General features: G+C 38.8%; 1 protein-coding gene across 2 annotated transcripts in view; it reads right to left on the reverse strand.

Annotated features, from left to right (window-relative positions):
- Positions 1-16,877, reverse strand: part of IGF2BP3 (insulin like growth factor 2 mRNA binding protein 3) — a 153,783-nt gene that overhangs the window by 50,831 nt on the left and 86,075 nt on the right. Inside the window, exon 1 of one of the 2 annotated variants that reach the window (XM_042968193.1) lies at positions 8,575-8,658. The exons of the other annotated variant lie outside the window; for it this stretch is intronic. Within the exon in view, the coding sequence (XP_042824127.1) occupies positions 8,575-8,598 (24 nt within the window). The 5' untranslated portion in view covers positions 8,599-8,658. Of the gene's footprint in view, positions 1-8,574; positions 8,659-16,877 lie in introns of those variants that run through there. 2 annotated transcript variants of the gene reach the window in all.

Below are 16,877 nucleotides of genomic sequence, written 5' to 3' on the forward strand. Positions count from 1 at the left end.
CCCTCCTTGTTTGCTTCATGCGTTTCAAAAGATGATGGGACAGTGCTGGGGTTACAGTCTAGTGCACTAATCTCTTCTCTTAAATTGCCTCTAGAAATGCCCCACCACCTTCATTGTGGTTCCTCCACAAAGAGCTATACTAGCCTCTAAACTTTAGAAGGAGAGGTTCCTGGGTGGCTCAGTCAGTTGAGTGTCTGACTCTTGGTTTCAGCTCAGGTCATCATCCCAGGGTCGTGAGATTGAGCCCCATTTATTGGGCTCTGCGCTGAGCATGGAGCCTGCTTAAGATTCTCTCCACCACCCCTTTGCCCCTCCCCCGGCCTTGCACACACTCTCTCAAAAAAAATTTTTTTTTTCTAAAAAGAAACTATGTACTTGCAATAAAATTTTTTTAAAAAATAAACTTTATAAGGAAAGGGACCATGTCTTTGTTATCTGAGAACAGTGTTTAGCTCAGTGAGGCACAACAAAAACTAAAGGGTTAAAAAAGAAGCCACAAAATAGTTTTTGTCTAAGAGCAAAGGAAACTAATTCCAGCTTCCTTTAGAAGTCTATAGTGATTGATATAAGCAAACAAGTATTTATTACGAATTCATATAAAAAAGATAAAGAAGTATAAAGCCACAGCCATTATAAAAACCAGTTAGGGCCCCCCGGGTGGCTTAGTCCTTTGAGCATCTGACTTCAGTTCAGGTCATCATCTCACGGTTCAGGAGTTTGAGCCCCACATCAAGCTTTCTGCTGTCAGCACAGAGCCTGCTTCGAATCCTGTACCCCTTTCTCTCTGCCCCTCCCCCTGCCTCTTAAAAATAAACAGGGGCGCCTGGGTGGCTCAGTCAGCTGAGTGTCTGACTTCGGCTCAGGTCATGATCTCACAGCTGGTGGGTTCAAGCCCCATGTCAGGCTCTGTGCTGACAGCTCAGAGCCTGGAGCCTGCTTCAGATTCTGTGTCTCCCTCTCTCTCTGCCCCTCCACCTCTCATGCTCTGTTTCTATCTCAAAAATAAATAAGCATAAAAAAATTAAAAAAAAAAAAAGAATAAATATTAAAGAGGTGCCTGGGTTGCTCAGTTAAGTGTCTCTTGGTTTCAGCTCAGGTCATGATCTCTTGGCTCGTGAGTTCGAGCCACGCATCAGGCCCGCACTGACCGTGCAGAGCCTGCTGCTTAGCATTGATTGATTGATTGATTGATTCATTCATTCATTCATTCTCTCTCTCTCTCCTCTCTGCCCCTCCCGCACTCGCTCTGTCTCTCAAAATAAATAAACTTCAAAATCAATAAAATAAACATTAAAAAATGTTAAATTAAAACTCAAAGCAGGTATTTAATGCTCTCTTGCCCTACTATACACATTCTGAAATACATGCACATGCATCCACACTCACACACCAATAAAGCTTCCAAATACCAAAACTAGGCTCAGACTTTGGGGAGGGCTTACTAGAAAGAAGTTATTTTTAACTATTCCTTATTCAACAAGAGCAAGGGGGAAAACAAAAAAAAAAACCTCCACAAGATAATCTCTGGGGAGCCAGGCATGTGGAGGTCAAGGGAACTTCCTTCAACTACAGGTCAACAATAACTTGTTGCTATTTATGGATAAAACCAATCCAGTAATTTTATTCTTTTATATCATCTATAAGAAGACTACCTACATTAATAAACAAAGAACACCTCTATGTTACAGGTACCCCAAAACGTTTGTAAAATTGGTACAAAATACAGATACAAAAAATTTTAAAGAAATATCCACCTTGAGGGGAGTGGGGCGCCTGTGTAGCTCAGCCAGTTAAGCCCCCAACTCCTGATCTCAGTTCAGGTCATGATCTCATGAAGGTGAGACCGAGCCCTGCGTTGGGTCCCTTGTGGGTGTGGAGCCTGCTTAGGATTCTCTCTCTCTCCCTCTGCCCCTCCTGCACCTGCTCTATTAAAAGAAACAACAACAAAAAGATCCACCTTAATGTAAATTTCCCTAAACTGTTATCATCATACTTATTTGAGTAACAAACCATTTTCTCACATCCAACTCTGTAAACAAATTTCAACTTCAGAAGGCCAACACACACAGACCCAATCTTCCACAACCTCACAAGTCATGTTGCAAACATCTTTATCACTGATAAAACCCAGAGGGCATCTCTGCCTCCATCATCCCACAAAAATGTCCCAGCATTAGAGGCACACAGAGCAAACTCATAACTTTCTAGCCACCCTCAACTTCCGCAAGTTAGATCCCCTAACATGAGGAAGAAACAGTAATTTAGAATTTTATAAAGTCATGTGATCAGAGCAACTAAGAGAGACAAAAGGCCAGGTTACCAAAGACACACACAGAGCTCAAAGTCAGAGAAGACAAGCCCTCAGGAGCTCCTACCGGGCTGGACTTTATGATTGGACATCTATGCCCAAACCCAATGCTGTGTTCACTTCTCCTGTTCCTACCTTTTAGAGTCAATGGTGACCCCGTCTAGAGTTACAAATACCAAAAACCTTGCTTTAAAGCCTCGAAAATTTCACCTCATCCCCAAGAAGCTCATCAGTAAAAGTCCACCTACACATTGCTCTGGGCCTGCATGCTGCTCTCTTCTGCCACACTAGACCAAGCCTCCATGACCTACCTCTCTGCACTACTGTAGAATGCTCCAAGATCGTCTCTCCATACTCATTTCTGATTTCAATGGTTTGTTCTCAAACAGTGAGGCTTGTGTTGTCAGTGTGCTAGCCACTGACTACATGTGGCTACTGGGCACTTGAAAAGTGGATTAGCCACATTTGATTAGTACAAAATACATAATATTTCAATTTTTTAAATAATTGATTACATGTTAAAATTGTAATATTTCAGACATATTAAAATACTATTAAAGTTAATATTCACCTATTTTCCTTTTTACTTTCTCAACACTGCAATTAGAAAATTTTAAATTGCGTTAAGTGGTCTGCATTTTCTTTCTACTAGACCGTACTACCCTAAACTGATTTTTAAAAGTTGAGCTAATCAACTTACACCCTACTATTAACTCTAAGAGCTTCCCTTTGTATTGGGGAAAGGATCCAAAATCCCTAACAAGTGCCCTGAAGGCCCTGTGTGACATGCTCATCATCTAATGCCACTCTCTCCAACTACACTGGCCTTCTTTCAGTAATGAATTATGGCTGATAACATTTGGGTGCTTTCCAGTAGAAGCACTGTCTTAAATATTTTATCTATTTTAACTCATCTCATTCCACAAAATCCCATAAGGGAACATCTCATTTAATAGATGCGTTAATTATGACAAGGGGAAGTTAACAGTGTTTCAACTTGGGTAGTTAAGTGATAGACAAATGATTTAAAACCCCCACTGTCAGATTCCACAGCCCACATTGTTAACCACTTGGTCAACTACATTGCCTCATTTTCCCCACACAAAATAAAATATAGTGACACATACTGAAGCCAGTTCAATCCTTTCAATGCTGGAAGATGAAAATCAGCCTTTGATGCAAAAGAACTTTATCAACCCCAAGGGTCAACAAGACTACGTAGCCCTCGTTACAAGTGCTAAATACTGTATTTCTATATATCTCAATCAGATTAAAGTATTAACCAGCATTAATTTGTTCTACATTTTATTAACAGCAATACTTGTAAAACACTCCAAGTAACATAAAGTTAGGGTCCCTTTTGACCACCTGCTTCTAAACCAGTTACTTCCCCCAAACATTTAAGGAAATCACTTTCAGTCTGATGCGTCTCTCCAAATGTTTTTACAAGTATGTGTCACATGAAAAGATGCTCAATGCCACCAATCATTAAGGGAATATAAATGAAAGCCATAGTAAGATTGCTTCACACCCATTAGAATGGGTATCATTTTTTTTTTTTTTTTTTAAGGAAAATAACAGAGGTCTTGGCAAGGATGTGAAAAAATTAGAATTCTCATACTTTGCTGGGAGAAACGTGAAATAGTGCATCCTCTATGGAAAACACTATGGCAGTTCCTCAAAAAAAATTAAAAACAGAATTACCACACGATCCAACAATTCCACTTCTGGATATATACCCAGAAGAATTGACAGCAGGTACCCAAAGAGCTATTTGTACACCTATGTTCCTAACAAGCATTGTTCACAATTGCTGAAAGGGAGAAGCAACCCCAGTGGATAATGTAGGGTTTACATACAAATGGAGTATTTATTAGTCAACCATAAGAAGAAATTAATACAGACACCTGCTATAGTATGGATAAACCATGGAAACATTACCCTAAGTGCAAGTTGAGCCAGACATAAAAGGTAACATATTTATACAACTCCATTTATCAAAATAGGTATATCCATAGAGATATATCCAGTGTTTTCCAGGGGTTGAGAGAAAGGAGAAATGGAGTGACTGCTTACAGGTAGGGTATTCTTTCTGGAGTGATGAAAATGCTCTGGAATTTGCGGTGATGGCTGTACAGTCTTGTTAATATGCAGAAACCCACTGAATTACACACTCTAAAATGATTACTTTCATAATTCTGTCAATGGTAGCTCAAGTTTTGTTTTTTAAATATTTATTTGAGAGAGAGAGCACAAGCAGGGGAGGAGCAGAAAGAGAGAAAGACACAGAATCAGAAGCAAACTCCAGGCTCTGAGCTGTCAGCCCAAAGCCCGATGTGGGGCTTGAACTCACGAGCTGTGAGTTCATGAGCTGAGCCGAAGTCAGACGCCCAACCCATTGAGCCACCTGGGCACCCCTCGAGTTTTTTTCTAAGTATGTGTGGATGCTTAGTCACACATCCACCCATAGAAGAGAATTGTTTTAAGTTAATTTTCATAAAATATATTACAGTTCTAACCACTTTACATATATTTTCTCAATTACTCGTCACAGTGTAGCTATTTTCCACATTATGAAGATGAATAAACTGAGGCAGATTTTAAGTAACTTAAAAGTAGGACATTACTGATCTTGCTTTTTTTTCCTCTCATCTGTCATCTCAGTGGTCAGTCTATGTTGGTAAAGACAAAATTAGCTTATTCTTTTTAACTGCTGCATGGATTTCCACAGTACAGGCTATTAACCTGCTGTCTTTTCTTCAGTCCCCTCAATCACAGCAGCCTCCAAACCTTGAACACTAAGCTATATGTGGCCTACCCCAACACGCCACAGAGTCTGGAGAGAGTCTAGCAGAAAACTAAGACAGCAGTGACTGCCTGGTTATCCTGCCAGGCCTCAGCCCCCAGCTCTCCAAACAAACATAGAAAGACTAAGGAATCCCAGAAGTAAACACAAGTCTCAATAACTCACTTATTTACTCCTTGAGCAGAAAGATAGGGATTATTACTCCAAACAGCTACAAATTACTAGAGGGAAAAAGAGGGCAGTTCTAAATCCTCATTACAATTCCAACATTATCACGGGTGAAGGCACTAAAGGGGTGCCTGGGTAGCTCAGTTGGTTAAGCATCCAATTCTTGGTTTTGGCTCAGGTCATGATCTCATGGCTCATGAGATCAAACCCCAGCATCGAGCTCTGTGCTGACAGTGTGGAACCTGCTTGGGATTCTCTCTGCCTCTCTCCCTTTCTTGTGTGTGCACGCTCTCTCTCTCAAAATAAACTTAAAAAAAAAAAAAAAAAGAGGCGCAACTGGGTGGCTCAGTCAGTTAAGCATCCAACTTCAGCTCGGGTCATGATCTCGTGATTTGTGGGTTTGGGTCCCAGGTTGGGTTTTGTGCTGACTCCAGCTCAGAGACTGGAGTCTGCTTTAGATTCTGTGTCTCCCTCTCTCTCCCCTCCCCCACTTGCACTCTCTCTCAAAAACATTAAAAACAATAATAAAAAAGAAAAAGGGAAAAAAAGTGACTCATCTCATGAGGTGAAAAATACCCAAGATTACAGTGGCCTCCAAAAGTGGTAGATCATCCCAGATGCTGGCATTTTATCCATTGCCCCTATTTAAAGTTTCTTTTAAAATGAAAAATAAAAACAGCTGGAGTAGAAAAAAGAGGTTGGTTCCAAAGTCAATACTGATAAAGACTATTTCCCCTAAGAATTAGTCCTTCAGATATGCATTAGTTATTCTACTGGGTTCTATGGGGCCTTACAATAAAATACCTGCAACTGATAAATGGATAAACAATATATAGTATAATCATACACTAGAATATTGTCTGGCCATAAAAAGGAATGAAGTACATACTATAACATGGATACACCTTCAAAATGTTAAGTGAAAAAGACCCTATAATAATTCCTTTTATATAAGGTCTCCAGAACAGGCAAATCTATAGAGACAAAATAGAAAAGTGGTTGCTAAGGGCTGGAAGAGGCTGCCAAGGAAAGGAGGTCAGTGACTATTAATGGCTATGGAGTTACTTTTTGGAATAATGGAAAATGTTCCAGAATTACACAGTGGTGGTGATGGTTCTTTATACCTCGTGAATATACTAAAAAACACTGAAATATCTGATTTGAAATATGAATTGTATGGGGTAGCTGGGTGGTTCAATCAGTTGAGCGCCCAACTGTTGATTTTGGCTCAGGTCATGATGTCACGGTCGTGGGATTGAGCCTCACTGACAGCACAAAGTCTGCTTAGGATTCTCTCTTTCTCCCTCTCTCTCTCTCTGTCCCTCCCTGACTCATGCACCCTTTCTCTGTCTCGCTCTTTGAAAATAAACTGTAAAAAATATATGAGTTTTATAGTATGTGAATTATAGCTCCATTTTCTTAAAAAGAATGTTTAAGACATAACAGTATAAACTTCTACGTATAACACAATCCAACCATGTTGAAAAATGCCTATCCTACCAGATTGAACTAGGAGTCATTTAACAATATTGTCATTGGGAAGAAAGACTCTTTTTCTTCTTTCCTTCTCTTTTTCCGAATATTGTACAATGAACATGTAATCCTACAATCAAGAAAAAAATGACAACATCAAACTGGATTATATTGGCCTTTAAATTGTTTAAAAAAAAAAAAAAGTAATGCCGAGAAAATAGTGTTCTCCCGTATCCTTAAGGCTCTCACTTGGAGACAGTTCTAGAGAAACAAATGAACAAAGGGCAGAGCCAAGTGCATGAATTATTTGGGCAGAGGAAAGAAAGATCCTTACCACACCAACACATTATAACCGACCCGAACCCTGCTAAGACAGTGCTAGAAGAGAGAAAAAGTGGGGATAGAAGCGGAATCCTTCCCTCCGTTGCTATTTGTTTCCTAGGACAGACATTCATTTCCTAAGTTTAGTTGCTTTTCTTTTTTTTTTTTTTTTTTTTTTTTAATTTTTTTTTTTCAACGTTTTTTATTTTATTTTTGGGACAGAGAGAGACAGAGCATGAACAGGGGAGGGGCAGAGAGAGAGGAAGACACAGAACCGGAAACAGGCTCCAGGCTCCGAGCCATCAGCCCAGAGCCTGACGCGGGGCTCGAACTCACGGACCGTGAGATCGTGACCTGGCTGAAGTCGGACGCTTAACCGACTGCGCCACCCAGGCGCCCCAGTTTAGTTGCTTTTCAACAGTGGGGTGGACAAATCATCACAATATTGCCAAGCTATTGATAAAAGACACCCAAACAGATGTTTGTGGGATTTCTTCTTTCTGAAATTTACTGGTCCAGTGGGGCAAGAGTGTTTACGGGGCAAACCGGAGTTTCCCCACACTCACCCATCGTTCTCAGTCACTGGTAGTGTGTATTATTCAAGATCAAAGCCTAACCTGGAGCCCAGCTATATATTTGCTATACTTAAAAACTGCTAATTAGCTCTTGAGTACTACTTTTGGTCCAAAATTTTACTGCACAAGCTTTTCACCCAGATCTTACCCCTCTGATTGTAACATAATCCTGTTATGTGCCATTTAGAAAATATTTTATTTCCAACTTGGATAATGCCTATTACTGAAGAATTGGGACTAGAAGTGGGTATGCTCAAGTAATTTTAAACCTTTTAATAGTAATGAAGGTACACATTAACAGTAAAGTAAAAGTTAGAAGACAATGTAGTTAATGGCAAGCTTTTTAGGAAATCGAGTTCACCTCTTAGCAGCTCTATTTACTTGCCAACCAAGTTCATCTAAGATTTTTAAAGATGTTGCAAATAAATAAAATCTCAGTTTTCTAGTCTTCAAACCACTCCTCCCTTAACTGCTTCCATCTCCAACTGCACAGATTCCCAGAGTCCGGTCTAGAGTTTGCCATTCCCAGCACATAGTTGGTGTAGAAACCATACGTTCTTCTGGCTTCTACCTGGTCACTTCAAAACATACATCTACTGTATGGAGTTGTTCAATCACTATATTGTACACCTGAAACTAATATAACACTATAAAGAATATAAAACAAAATAAAATTATAAGGGCGACTGGGTGGCTCAGTCAGTTAAACATCCGACTTCAGCTCAGGTCATGATCTTGAAGTTTGTGAGTTCGAGCCCCACATTGGGCTGTGCTGACAGCTTGAAGCCTGGAGCCTGCTTCAGATTCTGTGTCTCCCTCTCTCTCTGCCCTTCTCCTGCTCATGCTCTGTCTCTCTCAAAAATAAATAAATGTCAAAAAAAAATTTTTTAATGAAATAATTAACAAAATATACATTCACATACTTGCCATCCACATGGTGATGCCATATCTCTATTATTGCTCACAAATGAATCAGTCTGAGTTTATCTAAGAAGCCAAGCCATGGGCAGCTCTCTACATCCTAGCAGCAGGTGGGACTGGAAATCTGAGCACCAATTTCTAAGAAAGATTGGAATAACTTGTTAAATTCCTCAATTATATAAAGGCTATTTCCATGTATTCAGCCAGGAAAACAACAAAAATCCACTATATTACATGAATTTTGAATGTAAAACCCTTGAGTTTACCCAGGGCTCTCAGGGAGAAAAATCCACCCAAACTACTGTTTTTATTTACTATTTAGTTCAAGACTATTATCATGTACCGCTCTCCAACCTCACCTCTCACCCATTCCCAACTACAGGCTGTCCCTAACTCACAATGATTAGATTTATGATTTTTCAACTTTACCAAGGTGCAGAAGTGATATGCATTTAGTAGGAAGTATAGTTGGCATTTTTAATTTTGATCTTTTCCTGGGCTAGTGATATGTGGTAGGACAGACACTCTTTTGTGATGCTGGGCAGCAGCAGCACAGGCGGCCTCATGATCAAGAGGGTAAACAACTGATGGACTTCAAACTATTCTGTTTTTCGGGGGTGGCTCAGTCAGTTAAGCATCTGACTCTTGATCTCAGCTCAGGTCATGATCTCACAGTTTGTGAGTTCAAGCCCCATGTCAGGCTTTGCACTGACAGCATAGAGCCTGCTTAGCATTCTGTCTGTCCCTCTCTCTGCCCCTTCCCCTGCTTGCTCTCTCCCAAAATAAATAAACTTAAAAAAATTCTATTCTTAACTTTCAGTATAGTATTCAATAAATTACATGAGGTATTCAACACTTTATTATGACACGAGTTTTCTGTTAGATGGTTATGCCCAACTGTAGGCTAATGTTAAGTGTTCTAACACATTTAAGGTAGGCTAGGCTATGCTATCGTGTTTGGTAGGTTAGGTGTATTTTTCTTTTAAGTCTATGTATTATTGTTTGAGAGAGAGAGAGAGCGTGCGTGCAGGGGAGGGGCAGAGAGAGCTGCTGACAGCAGCAAGCCTGATGCAGGACTCAAACTCACGACCATGCATGACCTGAGCCAAAGTTGGCCACTCAAACGATTGAACCACCAGGCACCCCAGCATGTTATGTGTATTAAATGCATTTTTGACTCACGATATTCTCAACTTATGATGGGTTTACTCCCACATAATCCCACAGTAAACTGAACAAGATCTGTAATTCCTTAATAACCACTTTTAAAATGAAGCACATTTTAGATCGTATTACCTGCTAGATTGCTATTCCTGATCACCCATAGTCTTGGTTAGCTCCCTGTACTATGTGTGGAATTGTGTCCTTTAAAAATTCAAGTCCACCAGTATCTGTGAATGCTACTCAATGAGCAGCATCCTTATAAGAGGGAAGTTTGGACACAGGGAAAACACAATGTGACCACCTAGGCAGAGACTGTAGTGATACATCTACAAGCCAAACATATCAAAGACTACTGGCAACCACCAGAAGTGAGGAGAGAGGCTTGCCAGCAGCTTGATTTCAGACTGCTTGCCTCCAGAAGTGTGAGGGAATAGATTTGTTGTTCTAATTCTCACAGTTTGTGTGAATTTGTTATGGCAGCCCTATGAACCCTAGTACACGTGTCCTCACCCCATCCACCATAGTAAGCACCTTGTATTTAATCCTAGGGCTTGTCTTTTCTATTCATAGGAAAGTATAGAAGAGAACAGAAGGGCCATCCGTCTGTCTACGTCAGAATTAGACTCTACCTCACTGTTAGATCTACAGTAGGCCTCAGCACACAGTTACAGACTGGAAATCCAGCATGGCAACGGTGATCCCATTCTCACTGGCAGCTCTATGTTCACATGCTATAATTAGCAACAAACATTCTTTTGATCCTCTGCATACATTAGCTCATTTAATCATCCAGACAACCTTCAGAGGTAGATATTAAACCTGTTACCAAGATGTGAACACTGAGCTTCTAAGAGGAAAAGGCCACTTGCCCAGTCAAGACAGCAAGGACATGGGGAGTTGGGATTCAGAACCCCCATGACTCTAAAGCCAGTGATCATTACACCAAAATGTACATTTCTTGAAAGATCACCACACTGAATGGAAAATTATTCTTCAAAAGCTCTTTAACACCAACAAAAAGGGCAGAAAGTGGATAAATGCTGAATGAAGCTGGTTGACAGGTGTAGGAGGATGCATCATCTACTCTCTACTTGGATAAGCTTATATATTAGTAGAGAAAATAGGAAAATAGAAGTTCTTTGTATTCATTAAAGTGATGACTGATTTTTCAAATTTACCTCAAAAGTCAAAGTTACAAATTAACATCATATTTTCTCAACAATTTTAACAATCATTCTTGGGCAAAGATGTATTATTTGTGCCATTCACTAAAATTTCACCACATAGGTCATAATCTGTAAACACAAGAACAGGTCCACAGAAAAAAATGTTCCTCTATTTCAGAGAATAGTGCAGACTTTCTGAGTAAAATGAAATTTAATCTCACCACATTTTTTCCAAGACTAGATTTCCCAGGATTCAGCTATGCCATGGGGGGGGGGGGGGGAGTTCTTATTTTATAGACAAAAAACCAAAATTTTTTAGCAATTTTTCTAAAATTAAAAAAACTCAAGCACCATATCTGTCAGAATTTCATTTATGACCAGAAGTCAAGCTAAATACACACTCACTTATTTCACAACCAGTGCATCATCTGCCACCCCAATAATTATCCCCCACCACTTTTTGTGTGATTGTTGTATTATAACCTCTAAAGTCAAACAAAAATGGCCCTGTTCATTAATGACACCTAAGACAAGTATAAAAATCAAAATTCAGAACCCTGTAACAAAATGACTCATTTTCCTTAAGCAAAGCAAGGTGTGGAAACACTAAGTACATAGATCACTCTGATAAGCTAGTCATTAACACTAATTATTCACATACATTCAATGAATACTGATGGAGGTATAGGACAAATATTAGGACAAGTGAGTGGATGGGTTTACATGTTTACATGCAGGCCAACATGGAAACCATATAGCTGGTAAGTGACATGTCTATAATATATAAAGAACTCCATAATAAAAGACAACCCAATTTAAAAATGGGTAGAGGGTGGGTGAGTGAAATGGGTGATGGGGATTAAGGAGTAGACTTGCAATGAGCACTGGGTGATGCACGGAATTGCTGAATCACTATATTGTACACCTGAAACTAATATTACACTGCATATTAATTAAGTAGAATATTTAAAAATAAAATAAAAGTGAGCAGAGGACCTGAACAGACATTTCCTCAAAGAAGATATACAAATTGCCAAAAGCACATGAAAAGATACTTGGCATTCATCATTAGTCACTGGAGAAATGCAAACCAAAACCACAATGATAGATCACTTTAAATCCACTAGGATGGCTATAATCAAAAGGTCAGATAATCACAAAGACAACCGACCAAAGAATGTTAAGAAACTGGAGCTCTACTGCTAAGAATGTAAATTCCAGAGCGGTACAGCCACTCTAAAAAAACAGTTTGGCAGTTCCTCAAAACCTTAAACAGTTGCTTCAAGACTCCCAAGAGAAATGTAAACATGTTCACACACATGAATGTTCACAAGAGCATTGTTCACAATAGCCAAAAAAAAAAGTAGAAACAACCAAAATGTCCTTCAATGGATAAATGGGTAAACACAATGTGGTATATCCATACAACGGAGTATTATTTGGCAACAGAAAGGAAGCCAGTACTGATAGAGGCTACAACACAGAGATGCCCTGAAAACATTCTGCTAAGTCTAAGCCAGACACAAAGACTACAATGATGGTCTTTTAATAAAATGCCCAGTATAGGCAACTCTATATAGACAAAAAGATGAGTGGTTGCTTAAGGCTAAAAGGTAGGTGAGGGAAAGAGGTGATAGTGATAGCTAAAGGGTACAGGATTTCTTTCTGAGCTGAAGAAAATATTCTAAAATTAACTGTGGTGACAGTTACACATTATCTGTGAATATACTAAAAACCGCTGATTTGTACACCTTCAACAGAAAATTGTCAGACATGTGGTTATCTCAATGAAGCCATAAGAAAAGGGGGGCCTACTTCTAAGAATGAGAAACTTGAAACAATCTATACACCAACAAAAGAAATAAATTAGTCTCTTCCAATTATATAGCTATTAAAAGAGAATGGCCATGAAGGGATCTCTACAAGACACCTGACAGACACGGAAAACTAGGTCTGCAAAACAGTGCTGATTAGGTCATTCCATGTATGTCAATAACCACATGTGTATAGCCAAAAACTAAAGCATGTTCAGAAACTTCTTCACTAAACCTCTTAGTCAATGGAAATTTTCACTTTGTTTGACCTGTTATTTAAGCAGTATGTATTTTCTTTACAAAAATGAGAGTAACTTTTAGTTTACACGTTGGTGTCGTTTACATGTAGTTAGCTTCTTTGCTTTCTTCACACAGGTGTACTGGCGAAAGGACCCAGGAGTCAACCTGAAAGAGCTCCCACCAGCTAAAAACAAGACAAACTATCAGTAAAGCTAACAAAAATAGACTGAGACACAAATCAATATTATAAACTCAAGTACTGAGTATATAAACTCCAATATTTATAAGTCTTCGTTACCACTGAAGAACCCAGAACTGGTAAATAAACAGAATCAAACATTGCCTTTATTGCACGAAATGAATCTCACAGTAACCAAAGAGTATCTCTGCCAAAGTTTCTCTTTATAAAAGTGTCTCAATTAACAAATGAAAGGAGAGAACTGAAATGTCCCTTTTTGCCTCCCTTCATGAAATAATCGATTACTCAAAAACTACGGATGCTCAATTACAAAAAGAAAACCAAGTATGTGCTTCCTGACACACATTTGTACTACCACCTATGAATTATTCTTGCTTTAAAAAAAAAAAGAGAGGGGGGGCGGTGAAAAAGAAAATCCTGCATATCGCCCAACTTTTTGTGGGCAACCCAGTGGAATCACTCGGAGAAGCTAAAATAGCCCTAACCCTGGAGTTTTGATTTAATCAGTTATGTTTAATTTAAATATGGCCTGGACATTCAAATTTTTTGTGAGGCTCCCCAGGTGGTTCTAACACGTAGCCAAAGTGAAGATCACTGCTCTAGATCTAACTACCACTTCACAAGAATACAGAGGACTGAGAAACCAAACTATAAGCGTAAAATCAACTCATCTATTGTAACAGCATAAAAAATCCAGTTTCTTGCACAAATAGCAAGGTAACAAAATGGAATGAAAATCCAAAGATTTAGGGCTTAAAAGTGGGACACTGGCTGGCTCAGTCAGTGGAGCATGGAGACTCCTGATCTCAGGGTTGTGAGTTCAAGACCCATGTTGGGTGTAAAGATAACTTAAAAAATAAAATCTTAAAAAAACGGGGGTGGGGGGTGGCACCTGGGTGGCTCAGTCAGTTAAGCATCTGACTCTTGATTTTGGCTCAGGTCATGATCTTGCAGTTCATGGGATTGAGTCCTTTGTCAGGCTCCGTGCTGACAACATGGAGCCTGTTTGGGATTCCCTGTCCCTCTCTCTCTCTCTGCCCCTTCCCTACTTGTGCACATGTGCACACTCTGTCTCAAAATACATAAACTAAAAAAAAAAAAAAAAAAAAAAGGCTTAAGAGAAATCAACCAGCTGCAAAGTATGGACCTTATTTGGATCTAATGTTGGAAGGGAGGGGTAGCATATAGAGGAAATAAGATTGGCCATAAAATGATAATCGAAGTTAGGGGATAGGCTCATGGAGTCAATCATTATACTACTCTCTTTAAATCTGTATACGTTTCAAACTACCCATTTTAGAAAGCTTTAAAGATGTGAAACATTTTTTCAAGTTAAAGATCTACCAATATGGCTAAAGAATGAGCATACTGTTGACACAAATCAGTAAGAAAATGAAAATTACTTCCTATATTCTTTAAATGACACTTTTAAGAAAATGAGGAGACACACAAATGACAAGACTGGAAGCAAATATTTGCAAAGTACTTATCTGATAAAAAGCTTATATCAGAATACATACTTTATAGATTTATATACATATATATATAATCAGAAATCTCAAAACTCAGTAGGAAAACAAGTTTTCAAATGTTCAAAAGATTTAAATAGAACATACCACCAAAAAAAAAAAAATCTATGAACAGCAAATACATGAAAAAAATGTTCAATAATTTTAGTAATTAGGGAAATTCAAATTAAAACTACAATGAGATATCTATCACTTTGTATCCTTTTAGGATGGCTAAAATAAGGACGGCAAAGATGCAGAGAAACTGGAACCCTTACTAGTAGCTAGTGGGACTGTATAATGATCTAATCACTTTGGAATATAGTTTGGCAGTTCCTCAAAACATCAGGCATAGGGTTACCACAGGAGTCAGCAATTCCTGATGGAATTGCTATACTAGGTCCCTACTCAGGGAAATGACAACATATGCCCACACAAAAACTTGTACACAAATGTTCACAGCAGCGTTATTCACAATATTTAAAATGTGGAAACCATCCAAATGTCCATCAACTGATGAGTGAATGAACAAAATGTTACAGCTACACAATGGATTATTATTTAGCAACAAAAAGGGATGAAGAACAAGTAATATTTAGTTTACTCTAATTACAAAGAGATATATTCATAGAAGTGTATATATACAGGTCAGTAAGACAAATGTCCATGGAGAAGAATTCCAAATAATTTATGTTAGATATTCTGCCCTAAGGAGGTAGAACATAACTCCCCACTCTCTGAGTGTGGGCTATACACAGTGACTTCCTTTCAATGAATACAATATAGAAAGGGGATTGGGACAGGGGTCGGGAAGAGGAGTAGCTTTACAGTGAAGCAATCCAACATGCACTATTTCATCCAGGTGATCAAGCCTTAACATCAACAGTGATAAGTCATGTTGACAGTATACATTCTTAATATGATGTAACAGGTACAGCATCTTACCTCTGTGGTTTCCCTCCCCAGAACCCATATCTCCAGTCTAATCACGAGATAAGTTTTAGATAAGTCTTCTAGAGACATTCTGCAAAATACCCTATCAACACTCCTCAAAACTGTCAAGGTTATCAAAAATAAGGAAAGCCTAAAAAACTATCAGCCAAGAGGAGGCTAAGGAGGGATGACAACTAAATGTAATGTGATACCCTGGATGGGATCCAGGAAAACATGAGTAACATTAGGTAAGAACTAAGAAAATCTGAATAAAGTATGAACCTTAGTTTATTATAAACTAGGACCTCAAAACACTGGTTCATTAAATGTGAACAAATGTACCATACTAATATAAGACGTTAATAACAGGGGAGACTGGCTGGCATGTACATGGAAACTTTCTGTATGACCTTCGTAATTTTTCTGTAAATCTACAACTATTCTAAAATTTAAAGTTTACTTTAGAAAGAAAAAAAAAAAAATGAAGTGGGCTCCTGGCTGGCTCAGTCCGTACAGCATTTGCCTCTTGATCTCAGGGTTTTGAGTTCAAGCTCCACACTGGGCGTGGAGCCTAACTCAAAAAAAAAAAAAAAAAAAGGCAGCAGCACTGATATATGTTACAACACGCATGAACCTTGAAACATATTAAGTGGAAGCAGTCACAAAAAGCTGCGTATTGTATGATGTGTATTTCAAGTGCCCAGAATAGGCAAATCCACAGAGACAAAATAGATTAGTGGTTGCCAGGGGCTGGAGAGGTGTAAAAGAGAAGTGAGTCTACATGAATACAGGGTTGATTTGGAGGTGATGGGAATGTTCTAAAATTACATAGTGGTGATGTTCCACAACTCAATGAATATACTAAGAACCACTGAATTTGTACACTTCAGGAGCAAAGCTTTCATAACTTGTTGGTGGGAACATAACACGGTACAACTTTGGAAAACAGTTTGGCAGTTTCTTAAATGTTACACATATATTATGCTCACCTACTGAGAAATGTGTGTACTGAGAAATATTTAATAAAATACACTTTATGAAGCTGCACTAATGATATTTATTTAGCTAATTGTGTACAGGGATCTAAATATGATTTCAAGTCAAGTAGACTGTTGGCCATATAAATAAGCCTGGCACAGGTGTGCAGAGTTTTAAAAGAATTAGATAACCTTATGACCCAGCTATTCCACTCCTAGAATTCACCCAAGAGAAATACAAGTGTGGGAGGAAAACCTCTTTTCCTCTACCAACTTAGGTTCCATGACTGGGGAGCCTGTGAAT

This window comes from Panthera tigris, chromosome A2 (genome assembly GCF_018350195.1).
Source record: "Panthera tigris isolate Pti1 chromosome A2, P.tigris_Pti1_mat1.1, whole genome shotgun sequence".
Classification (NCBI taxonomy): domain Eukaryota; kingdom Metazoa; phylum Chordata; class Mammalia; order Carnivora; family Felidae; genus Panthera; species Panthera tigris.